The following is a 12534-nucleotide window of genomic DNA, read 5'->3' as shown; positions in this document are numbered from 1 at the left end:
GCAGCTGCTGGAATGGCCCTGGGTCAGCCATGGCTCTCTTATCTGGGAGATCCGGGTTTGATTCCCCACTCCTCCACTTGCAGCTGCTGAGATGGCCTTGAGTTAGCCAGAGCTCTCTTATCTGGGAGAACCGGGTTTGATTCCCCACTCCTCCACTTGCAGCTGCTGGAATGGCCTGGGTCAGCCATAGCTCTCTTATCAGGGAGAACCAGGTTTGATTCCCCACTCCTCCACTTGCAGCTGCTGGAACGGCCTTGGGTCAGCCATAGCTTTTGTAGGAGTTATCCTTGAAAGGGCAGCTGCTGTGAGAGCTCTCTCAGCCTCACCCACCTCACAAGGTGTCTGTTGGGGGGGGGGGGGAAGGTAAAGGAGATTGTGAGCCCCTCTGAGACTGAGAGAAGGGTCTTCTCATGATCTGCTGAGATTCACAGAATCAGCATTGCTTTCAGATGTCATGAGCCTCTGTTTAAACACCTTCATTTAACTAGCAATGTTTATATATTGTGCCAACTAGTGATTTATTCTTATTTGCATTGTGAACTGCCTTGAATCCCTGCAAGCAGAAAGACAGCTAATCAATGAACATATGAACATACGAAGCTGCCTTCAGACCCCCCCTGGGTCCATCAAAGTCAGTCTTCTCTACTCAGACTGGCAGCAGCTCCAGCGGAGGTTTTTCACACCTCTTTGCCTGGACCCTTTTGAGTTGGAGGTGCCGGGGATTGAACCTGGAACCTTCTGCTTACCAAGCAGAGGCTCTACCACTGAACCGTCCCTCCCCAACATATATGAACATATCAAGCTGCTTTCTACTGAATCAGACCCTGCGTCATCAAAGACAGCCTTGTCTACTCAGACTGGCAGCAATTCTCCAGGGTCCAAAGCTGAGATTTTTCTTGCCTCTTTGCCTGGACCCTTTTTAGTGGGAGATGCCGGGGATTGAACCCGGGACCTTCTGCTTACCAAGCAGGTGCTCTACCACTGAGCCACCCTCCCTCCCCAATGCTTTAAATAAATAAACATAGCAGCTAAACAAATCTGCACAGGCCAAAATCACAGACCACATCCTGATCGGAAAGTTCTGCAGGGAACTGCAAAAGATTGGAGAGGAACGAGAATATTTACTGGGAAAGAACCCCCTCAGCGTTCCCTCAAAGCTGAGTTAGCGTGAGCTAGCTCACTGTTTTTTAGCCTCTGGCTCACACATTTTTGTCTCGGCTCAGAAAAAATGGCCCCAGAGCAAAGTAATTGATGCAGCAGCTCACAATTTTATTGCTCACAACTCTGTTCCAGTAGCTCACAAAGTAGAATTTTTGCTCACAAGGCTCCACAAGAATTAGAGGGAACACTCCTCCCCCTCCACATGCACGTGTCAGGCAGAGACCCGGGTCTACTCGTTTCTCAGGACAGCCCAGAACTTTTTTTAAAAAATCCATGCGAAGAATGGGGAGAGGCCTTGGATGGATGCCAGAGGAAGCAGCTTGCAGGAAACAGAAACGAGAAGGGAAACTGGGCGAGAGGCATCTCTTCTGCCAGCAACCCAACAGAAGTTGTAAGTCAGAAACTGGGAGGGAGGGGCCATGGCTCAGTGGCTGAGCATCTGCTTGGCATGCAGAAAGTCCCAGGTTCAATCCCCGGCATCTCAATTAAAAGGACCAGGCAGGAGGGGATGGGAAAGACCTCAGCCTGAGACTCTGGAGAGCCATGAAGGGAGCTGTGGCTCAGTGGTAGAGCATCTGCTTGGCATGCAGAAGGTCCCAGGTTCAATCCCTGGCAGCTCCAGTGAAAAGGACCAGGCAGGAGGGGGTTGGAAAGACCTCCGCCTGAGACCCTGGAGAGCCATGAAGTGGGGCTGTGGCGCAGTGGCAGAGTCTCTGCTTGGCGTGCAGAAGGTCCCAGGTTCAATCCCTGGCAGCTCCAGTGAAAAGGACCAGGCAGGAGGGGATGAGAAAGACCTCCACCTGAGACCCCGGAGAGACATTAAGTGGGGCTGTGGCTCAGTGGCAGAGCATCTGCTTGGCAGGCAGAAGGTCCCAGGTTCAGTCCCCAGCATCTCCAGTTAAAAAGACCAGGCAGGAGGGGATGGGAAAGACCTTTCTCTGCCTGAGACCCTGGAGAGCTGCTGATCTAACCAAACAATACCGACCTTGGTGGACCAAAGGTGAGAAGGAGCTGTGGCTCAGTGGCAGAGCATCTGCTTAGCACACAGAAGGTCCCAGGTTCGATCCCAGTCATCTCCCGTTAAAGGATCTTGCTGGCAATAGGTGATGGGAAAGACCTCTGTCTGAGACCCCCTGGAGAGCCACTGCTGGTCTGTATAGACTGCACTGACCAAAATAGGACCAAATAGGCCAAAATAGGAGTCCAAATAGGCCAAAAATAGGAGTCAAGTGGCACCTTTAAGACCAACTCACTTTTATTTAGAACGTACGCTTTCGTGTGCTCTCTAACCACACGTCGTCAGAGGAGGAATCATTAGATGGCGGGAAGGAAGGCAAACAGATGGGGGAGGGAGAGGTGGAAAGGAAGCCACTTTACCTTTAAATGCATTCTCTAACACCAGCTGGCTTGGCAAAGCGAGTTAAAGAGAGAGATGCCTTCTCCAAGCCGGCTGAAGGGGCGGTGGGGGCTTCAAGAGCCACACAAGATGTGTGAAAGAGCCACAGTTTGGCCACCCGTGGCCTGAAGCAATGGAAAAAAGTCTGAGTCCAGGAACACCTTCAAGGGCAACAAAGTTTAATTTGAATCGATTTGAATTAAATTTTGTCGGCCCTAAAGGGATCACTGGACTCAAACACCGTTCGACGAACAAGCTGTATCGCTATTAACTCGCAACCCGCCTTTCCTGCACGGACTAAGCACAGGCTGCAGGATTTATGGGGCAGGAGTTGGCCCAGAGGGGAAAGCGGTCTCCATCCGCAGGCCTCTCCGAAGACCAAAGCCGGGCTCCCCTAGCTGGCAGCCTCCCATCAAGCCGTCAGGTGTGCCAGCCGGGGCCAGGACCAATCCAAGAGCCAGACTGCAGTCGCAATTGTGCACACGCAACCCCCACCCCGTTGCATCCCAGCTTACGAATTCCACCAAAGATGACGTGGCGAGCAAAGCCGGGACCACGGAGGTTACTGCAAAAGAAAACACCTCAAAGTCTCTCCGTGTAACAAAAATAATACTCCTTATGGGTTTGATTCCCCACTCCTCCGCTTGCACCTGCTAGCACGGCCTTGGGTCAGCCATAGCTCTGGCAGAGGTTGTCCTTGAAAGGGCAGCTGCGTGAGAGCCCTCTCAGCCCCACCCACCTCACAGGGTGTCTGTTGTGGGGGAGGAAGGGAAAGGATATTGTGAGCTCTGAGACTCTTTGGAATGGAGGGCGGGATATAAATCCAATATCTTCATCTACCTCACAGGGTGTCTGTTGTGGGGGAGGAAGGGAAAGGAGATTGTAGGCCGCTATGCGACTCTGTCCTTGAATGGGCAGCTTCTGTGAGAGCCCTCTCAGCCCCACCCACTTCACAGGGTGTCTGCTGTGGGGGAGGAAGGGAAAGGAGATTGTGAGCCGCTCTGAGACTCTTCGAAGTGGAGGGCGGGATATAAATCCCATATCTTCATTTACCTCACACGGTGTCTGTTGTTGGGGGGGGGGGGAGGGAAAGGAGATTGTAGGCCGCTCTGAGACTCTTCGGAGTGGAGGGCGGGATGTAAATCCAATATCTTCTTCATCTATTATTATTCCTATTTATCCAGTATGTACTAGGAACAAACACAGGGCTTACAGAGATAGCCAAACATAATATAAACAAACATATTTGCACAACACAAAATTCCTCCTGAACCGAAAGCACACGCTGGCATGATGGATCAATGTCCTATAGCAAGGGTGGCCAACGGTAGCTCTCCAGATGTTTTTTTGCCTACAACTCCCATCAGCCCCAGCCAGCATGGCCAATGGCTGGGGCTGATGGGAGTTGTAGGCAAAAAACATCTGGAGAGCTACCGTTGCGCCCCCCCCCCATAGAAAAAATATGGAGCTGTGATACAAGTCCGACAATATCCACGAGCAATCCAATATTGTTTCGAGTGCAGAGACTCTTCTTCTTGGGACCGTCTTCTTGATTGTCGATTCAGTAGGCGAATGGGGCTCCTTTTAATTTTTTGTCTCACTTTCATGGCTTTGTTTTCATTTCTCCTTGGAACGCCTGCAAATTTATCTTCATATCCTTGACAACAAAGATAGCGAACACCATTTCAGAAGGATATGAAGATAATTTGAAGGCGTTCCAAGGAGAAAGCAAGAGCCCCGTGGCGCAGAGTGTTAAAGCTGCAGTACTGTAGTCCTAAACTCTGCTCACGACCTGAGTTTGATCCCCAGTGGAAGCTGGGTTTTCAGGTAGCCAGCTTGAGGTTGACTCAGCCTTTCAGCCTTCCATCCTTCCGAGGTGGGTCAAATGAGTCCCCAGCTTGCTGGGGGGAAATGTAAAAGACTGGGGAAGGCAAGGGCAAACCACCTTGTTAAAAAGTTTGCCGTGAAAACGTGTTGAAAGCCATGTCACCCCAGAATCGAAAACAACTGGTGCTTGCACAGGGGACTATCTCGACCTTTTAAAGAGCCCCGTGGTGCAGAGTATTAAAGCTGCAGTCCTAAGCTCTGCTCATGACCTGAGTTCGAACCCCGGCAGAAGTTGGGTTTTCAGGTAGCCAGCTCGAGGTTGATTCAGCCTTCCAGCCTTCCTTCCAAGGTAGGTCAAATGAGTACCCAGCTTGCTGGGGGGGGGAAAGTATAAAAGACTGGGGAAGGCAATGGCAAACCACCCCGGAAAAAGTCTGCTGTGAAAATGTTGTGAAAGCAACGTCACCCCAGAGTCGGAAACGACTGGTGCTTGCGCTTGGGACCTTTCCTTTCCAAGGAGAAAGGAAAACAAAGCCATGAAAGTGAGACAAAAATTAAAAGAAGCACCACTTACCTACTGAATCGACAATCAAGAAGACGGTCCCAAGAAGAAGAGTCTTTGCACTTGAAACCATATTGGACTGGTCTTAGATATTGTCAGACTCGTATCACAGCTCCATATTTTTTCTATAGGACATTGATCCATCATGCAGTAATACTCATTACTGTGCGCTTTTGGTTCGGGAGGGATTTTGTGTTGTACAAATATGCTTGTTTATATTACGTTTGGCTATCACTGTAAGCCCTGTGTTTGTTCCAAGTAAATACAGGATAAGTAAGAATAATTTGGAGTATTATTTTTGTTACACGGAGAGGCTTCGAGGTGTTTTCTTTGACAAATCCCACCAGGCAGATCCTGATGGGGAAGCACAAGAGAGTCCTCCTCCCCAAACCCGAGGTGAAAACAAGCCACCCCCATGCGAGGGTCAGGTTGCCACCTCCAGGATAGGAAGACCCTGGGACTTTGGGGATGGGGCCAGGGGAGTGCAGGGATCGCAGAGGGGTGGAATGCCACAAAATGCATCCTCCAAAGTCTCCAATTTCTGCAGGGTGAAACCATCTGGAGAGGAGATAAAATCCCAGGGGATCCCCCCGGTGCCACCTGGAGGCTGGCATTCCAACGCAGCTCTGCCCCACATCACTGCCACTGCCCCCTGCCTTGACCCAGGTACCCAGGTGCCCACGTGGCAGCCCTCGAAGCTGCCTTCAGCTCCCCTCGCTGCCCCCTGCATTGCAAGCCCCCCTGGGATGAGGATGCCGAGGGTGCCCACCCCACCCCGATCCAGTGCAATTTTATATCTGAACACATACACAAACATACGAAGCTGCCTTCTACTGAATCAGACCCCCCTGGGTCCATCCAAGTCAGTCTTGTCTCCTCAGACTGGCAGCAGTTCTCCATGGTCTCCAGCGGAGGTTTTCCATGCCTGGACTTTTTTTAGTTGGAGATGCCGGGGATTGAACCTGGGAGCTTCTGCTTACCCAGCAGAGGCTCTGCCACTGAGCCACCGTCCCTCCCCATATATATGAACCTATGAAGCTGCCTTCTACTGAATCAGACCCTCGGTCCATCAAAGTCAGTCTTGTCTACTCAGACTGGCAGCAGCTCCTTCTCCAGGGTCTCAGGCTGAGGTTTTTCACACCTGAATTGCTGCAATTTTGTAGGGCCTGCAAGACGCAGCTGTTCCGCGGGGCCTATGGTTGAGGCAGCGGGCATCCCATTATTCTATCTTTTGGCCTCCCTTGTGGTGACATCATGCTCTATTACGGCGCTATCCTATTGTTATTACATCGTTTAAGGTGGGCCTACAACTGGTTACTGACACTGTGCCCTGTCGCCGGTGGTGCGTTTTAGTTATTGTTATTTGGTGTTTTAATTTTGATATGTAGGTTTTTATTGCTATTTTTATATGCTGTGTTCCGCCTTGAGCCCGTTTACGGGAAAAGACGGACTATGAGCCTACTAAATAAAAAATAAAAACCTGGGATCTTCTGCTTACCATGCAGGTGCTCTACCACTAAGTCACCGTTCTTCCCAATATAGAGGTTGCATATGAAGCTGCCTTCTACTGAATCAGACCCTGGGTTAATCCAAGTCCGTCTTGTCTACTCAGACAGGCAGCAGCTCTCCAGGGTCTCAGGCTGAGGTTTTTCATGCCTACTTGCCTGGACCCTTTTGAGTTGGAGATGCCGGGGATTGAACCTGGGACCTTCTCTTACCAAGCAGATGCTCTACCACTGAGCCACACAGCCCTTTCCCATGAAGCTGCCTTCTACTGAATCAGACCCCCCTGGGTCCATCCAAGTCAGTCTTGTCTACTCAAGACTCGCAGCGGCTCTCCAGGGTCTCCAGCTGAGGTTTTTCACGCCTCTTTGCCTAGAAGCTGCCTTGTACTGAATCAGACCCCCCCGCGGGTCCCTCAAAGTCAGTCTTGTCTACTCAGACTAGCAGCGGCTCTCCAGGGTGTCAAGCTGAGGTTTTTCACGCCTATTTGCCTGGACCCTTTTGAGTTGGAAATGCTAGGGATTGAACCTGGGACCTCCTGCTTACCAAGCAGTTGCTCTACCACTGAGCCACCGTCCCTCCCCAAACATATGAACACATGAAGCTGCCTTCTACTGAATCAGACCCCCCCTGGGTCCATCCAAGTCAGTCTTGTCTCCTCAGACTGGCAGCGGCTCTCCAGCTGAGGCTTTCCACGCCTCTTTGCCTGGACCCTTTTTAGTGGGAGATGCCGGGGATTGAACCTGGGACCTTCTGTTAACCAAGCAGACGCTCTGCCCCTGAGCCACAGGCCCCTCCCCCAATCCCCCCCTCCAGCTCCTCCAGGGGAAGCCGGGAGCTCGGGGCGCCGCTGAGCAGGGCGGCTTCCCCTTTGCAGGGAGCCACCGCGGTCCCCTCCCCGCGCAGCTGGGCAGAGGCAGGCGAGCAGGGCCTTCTCCGCGGCGGCCCGGCCTGCTTCGGGGGCCTACCGGGGCTCTGGACGTAGAGGGAGGCGAAGGCGGCGAGGTAGGCGGCGGCCAGGCCGAGGAGGAAGAGCCGGCGGGCCGAGCGGGGGGGCTCCGAGGCGACCGAGGCGGCGGCTGCAGCCATGGCCGGGCCGGACGAGACACGTCGAGGGGGAAAGCCTCGCTGGATACAATGTAGCCGCCGCGGGGGCGGGCGCAGAACGCTCGGAGGGCGAAGGCGATTGGCCGCGGGGGCCGAGGGGGCGGGCACAGAACGCTCGGAGGGCTAGGGGGATTGGTCTCGGAGGCCGAGTGGGCGGGGCCTGGAGAGACGCGTCGGGAGCGGCAGAGAAAGCCTTGTGGTCACAAGGCAGCCGCCGCGGGGGTGGGCGCAGAACGGTCGGAGGGCGAAGACGATTGGCCGCGGCGGCCGAGGGGGGCAGGCACAGAACGCTCTGAGGGCGAAGGCGATTGGCCGCGGCGGCCGAAAGGGCAGGCACAGAACGCTCGGAGGGCTAGGGTGATTGGTCACGGAGGCCGATGGGGGAAGGCGATTGGCCGCGGCGGCTGAGTGGGCAGGGCCGGGTGCCTGAGCCCCGCCTCGCCAGTACAGGCGGGGCGAGCGATGGCGAGGGAAGGAGGGCGTCGCCTTTCGATGACGTCGCGCTCGGTGGGGCGAGCGGGAAAAACGAAACGGCCGTCGCGAAGATGGAGGCGGCGGAGCTGGAGTCCCGCTTCCTGCCCTTCCTGCAGCCCATCCGCGACCTGACCAAGAACTGGGAGGTGGACGTGGCCACCCAGCTGGGCGAGTACCTGGAAGAGGTGAGGAAGCCGCGCCACAGCACCGCGTTGCCGGCCTCCCGTCGGGGCCGGGAGATCTCCCGGAATGAGGTCCTTGGAGGACGGTCTCTTGGCAGCCTCCCCGGCCGAAGCCCACCCCCGACACGCCCGGGGGTTCTCAGCCTGGAGGTGGCAACCCCGTGCTCTGCCTTCAGGGGCCGCTCCAGGGCAGGCCCTGCACAGACAGCGCCTGGGAAGCGCCTTGGACTGAGCGTTTCGGGATCCTCTGAGGGGTCAAGGAAGGATGGAGAGCGGGGAGGAGCCGGAGAGGGGAGGCAGGGAAGGACAGAGGTCTGCTGGGGAGAGTTGGCAAGAAGAACTTCTCCTCCTCCCAAAAGGCTAGAACTCAAAGGCAACCGATGGGCAGGAGGGTCAGGAAGGACAGAAAGAACAGAGGGATTAAAATGTGGGATTCGTTTTAATTTTAAATGTGGGATAACATTTTAAGATGGATATAGACAAGCTGGAAGGGGTCCACAGAAGGTTGGCGAAGATGGGGAGGGGTCTGGAGACCAAGTCCTATGAGGAAAGGCTGAAGGAGCTGGGCATGTTTAGCCTGGAGAGGAGGCGGCTGAGATGATCACCATCTTCGTCCTTGAAGGGCTGTCCTATAGAGGATGGTGTGGAATTGTTTTCTGTGGCCCCGGAAGGTTGGACCAGAACCAATGGGTTGAAATTAAATCAAAAGAGATTCTAGCTCAACATAGGAAAGAACTTCCTGACCGTTAGAGTGGTTCCTCAGTGGAACAGGCTTCCTCCTGGGGAGGTGGTGGGCTCTCCTTCCTTGGAGGTGTTTCAACAGAGGCTAGATGGCCACCTGACAGCAATGAAGATCCTGTGAATTTAGGGGAGGGGTTTGTGAGTTTAGACCGGTTTCTCAGTGGAACAGGCTTCCTCCTTGGGAGGTGGTGGGCTCTCTTTCCTTGGAGGTATTTCAACAGAGGCTAGAAGGGCATCTGACAGCAATAAAGATCCTGTGAATTTAGGGGGAGGCATTTGTGAGTTTCCTGCATTGTGCAGGGGGCTGGACTAGATGACCCTGGCGATCTAGGATTCTATACCAGAGAATGTCGGGATGGCCACAGGCATCAGCAGAAGGTCCATAAGTTGCTTTCCATTTCCTGCGGCTCTACGGCTTTGCATTGTGTCCCTCATTGCTCCGGCCTGTCCCTCTCCCTCCACAGCTCGAGCAGATCCGCATTTCGTTTGATGGTGGAAAAACCACCATGAACTTCATCGAGGCAGCCCTGCTGATCCAAGGCTCGACCTGCATCTACAGCAAGAAGGTGAGGAGGAGGGGCTGGGCTGGGCAGAAGAAAGGGAGCACCATGGAGGAAGCCTCTGCGGTTTCCTGGCACTGCTGCCTCCGTGCTGTGTAATCTCTTTCTTTCTCTCGTTCTCTCGTTTTTTCTTTATTTTTCACCCTTTATTTCTCTCTTTTCTCTGTTTTCTATCTTTCTTTTATTTTTTTCTCTTTTTCTCTTTCTATCTTTTCTCTCTTTCCTCTGTCTTTTATCTTTCTTTTTCTCTTATCTTTCTGTCTTTTTGTCTCTTATCTCTTTTATTTTTCTTTCTCTTATCTTTCTTTTATCTATCTTTTTCTCTTTGTCTTTTCTCTCTCTTTCTTACTATCTTTTCTCTATCTTTCTTTCTTTCTCTCTCTCTCTCTTTCTCTCTTTTCTTTCTTTCTTTCTTTCTTTCTTTCTTTCTTTCTTTCTTTCTTTCTTTCTTTCTTTCTTTCTTTCTTTCTTTCTTTCTTTCTTTCTTTCTTTCTTTCTTTCTTTTCCTCTGTCTTATATCTGTCTTTCTTTTTCTCTTTTCTCTTCTTTCTTTTTCTTTCTCTCTCTTTCTATATTTTATCTATCTATCTTTCTTTCTCTATCTTTTCCTTCCTTCCTTCCTTCCTTCCTTCCTTCCTTCCTTCCTTCCTTCCTTCCTTCCTTCCTTCCTTCCTTCCTTCCTTCCTTCCTTCCTTCCTTCCTTCCTTCCTTCCTTCCTTCCCTCCCTCCCTCCCTCCCTCCCTCCCTCCCTCCCTCCCTCCCTCCTTCCCTCATAGCCAGCTTCAAGAGGGGATTGGATAAGCATATGGAGCAGAGGTCCATCAGTGGCTATTAGCCACAAGATCTACACGGAACTCTCTGTCTGGGGCAGTGATGCTCTATATTCTTGGTGCTTGGGAGGGGGGGCAACAGTGTGAGGACTTCTAGTTTCCTGGCCCCACCGGTGTACTTCCTGATGGCCCCTGGTTTTTTTGGCCACTGTGTGACACAGAGTGTTGGACTGGATGGGCCACTGGCCTGATCCAACATGGCTTCTCTTATGTTCTTCTGTGACACAGAGTGTTGGACTGGATGGGCCTCTGGCCTGATCCAACATGGCTTCTCTTATGTTCTTCTGTGACACAGAGTGTTGGACTGGATGGGCCTCTGGCCTGATCCAACATGGCTTCTCTTATGTTCTTCTGTGACACAGAGTGTTGGACTGGATGGGCCACTGGCCAGATCCAACAGGGCTTCTCTTATGTTCTTCTGTGACACACAGTGTTGGACTGGATGGGCCATTGGCCTGATCCAACATGGCTTCTCTTATGTTCTTATGTGACACAGAGTGGTGCACTGGATGGGCCATTGGCCTGATCCTATAGCGCTTCTCTTATGTTCTTCTGTGACACAGAATGTTGGACTGGATGGGCCATTGGCCTGATCCAACAGGGCTTCTCTTATGTTCTTCTGTGACACACAGTGTTGGACTGGATGGGCCATTGGCCTGATCCAACATGGCTTCTCTTATGTTCTTATGTGACACAGAGTGTTGGACTGGATGGGCCATTGGCCTGATCCTATAGCGCTTCTCTTATGTTCTTCTGTGACACAGAATGTTGGACTGGATGGGCCATTGGCCTGATCCTATAGCGCTTCTCTTATGTTCTTATGTGACACAGAGTGTTGGACTGGATGGGCCATTGGCCTGATTCAACATGGCTTCTCTTATGTTCGTATGTGACACAGAGTGTTGGAGTGGATGGGCCATTGGCCTGATTCAACAGGGCTTCTCTTATGTTCGTATGTGACACAGAGTGTTGGACTGGATCGGCCATTGGCCTGATCCAACATGGCTTCTCTTCTGTTCTTATGTGACACAGAGTGTTGGACTGGATGGGCCATTGGCCTGATTCAACATGGCTTCTCTTATGTTCGTATGTGACACAGAGTGTTGGAGTGGATGGGCCATTGGCCTGATCCAACATGGCTTCTCTTCTGTTCTTATGTGACACAGAGTGTTGGACTGGATGGGCCATTGGCCTGATTCAACATGGCTTCTCTTATGTTCGTATGTGACACAGAGTGTTGGACTGGATAGGCCACTGGCCTGATCCAACATGGCTTCTCTTATGTTCTTATGTGACACAGAGTGTTGGACTGGATCGGCCATTGGCCTGATCCAACATGGCTTCTCTTATGTTCTTATGTGACACAGAGTGTTGGACTGGATAGGCCACTGGCCTGATCCAACATGGCTTCTCTTATGTTTTTATGTGACACAGAGTGTTGGACTGGATGGGCCACTGGCCTGATCCAACATGGCTTCTCTTATGCTCTTATGTGACACAGAGTGTTGGACTGGATAGGCCACTGGCCTGATCCAACAGGGCTTCTCTGATGTTCTTATGTGACACAGAGTGTTGGACTGGATGGGCCACTGGCCTGATCCAACATGGCTTCTCTTATGTTCTTATGTGACACAGAGCGGTGCACTGGATGGGCCATTGGCCTGATCCTATAGCGCTTCTCTTATGTTCTTCTGTGACACAGAATGTTGGACTGGATGGGCCATTGGCCTGATCCAACAGGGCTTCTCTTATGTTCTTATGTGACACAGAGTGTTGGACTGGATGGGCCATTGGCCTGATCCTATAGCGCTTCTCTTATGTTCTTCTGTGACACAGAATGTTGGACTGGATGGGCCATTGGCCTGATCCTATAGCGCTTCTCTTATGTTCTTATGTGACACAGAGTGTTGGACTGGATGGGCCATTGGCCTGATCCAACATGGCTTCTCTTATGTTCTTATGTGACACAGAGTGTTGGACTGGATAGGCCACTGGCCTGATCCAACATGGCTTCTCTTATGTTTTTATGTGACACAGAGTGTTGGACTGGATGGGCCACTGGCCTGATCCAACATGGCTTCTCTTATGCTCTTATGTGACACAGAGTGTTGGACTGGATGGGCCACTGGCCTGATCCAACAGGGCTTCTCTGATGTTCTTATGTGACACAGAGTGTTGGACTGGATGGGCC

At 52.2% G+C, this 12534-nt stretch overlaps 2 protein-coding genes and 1 non-coding gene across 3 annotated transcripts in view; 2 read left to right on the top strand and 1 right to left on the bottom strand.

The window, feature by feature from the left end:
* Positions 1 to 7538, bottom strand: part of LMF2 (lipase maturation factor 2) — a 51256-nt gene extending 43718 nt beyond the window's left edge. The window contains exon 1 of the mRNA XM_060244489.1: positions 7418 to 7538. Within this exon, the coding sequence (XP_060100472.1) occupies positions 7418 to 7538 (121 nt within the window). The remainder of the gene's footprint in view (positions 1 to 7417) is intronic.
* TRNAA-GGC (transfer RNA alanine (anticodon GGC)) lies at positions 1711 to 1782 on the top strand. The gene has a single exon. It is a non-coding gene; the product is annotated as a tRNA-Ala (tRNA).
* A 563-nt stretch (positions 7539 to 8101) lies between the features above and the next one.
* Positions 8102 to 12534, top strand: part of NCAPH2 (non-SMC condensin II complex subunit H2) — a 40217-nt gene continuing 35784 nt past the window's right edge. The window contains exons 1-2 of the mRNA XM_060246043.1: positions 8102 to 8215; positions 9418 to 9519. Coding sequence (XP_060102026.1) covers positions 8102 to 8215; positions 9418 to 9519 — 216 coding nt within the window. The remainder of the gene's footprint in view (positions 8216 to 9417; positions 9520 to 12534) is intronic.

The sequence above is a fragment of the Heteronotia binoei genome, chromosome 8 (assembly GCF_032191835.1).
Source record: "Heteronotia binoei isolate CCM8104 ecotype False Entrance Well chromosome 8, APGP_CSIRO_Hbin_v1, whole genome shotgun sequence".
NCBI classification, from domain to species: Eukaryota; Metazoa; Chordata; class Lepidosauria; order Squamata; family Gekkonidae; genus Heteronotia; species Heteronotia binoei.
The sequence above is the reverse complement of the archived record's forward strand: the minus strand, read 5'-3'. Positions and strand labels throughout refer to the sequence as shown.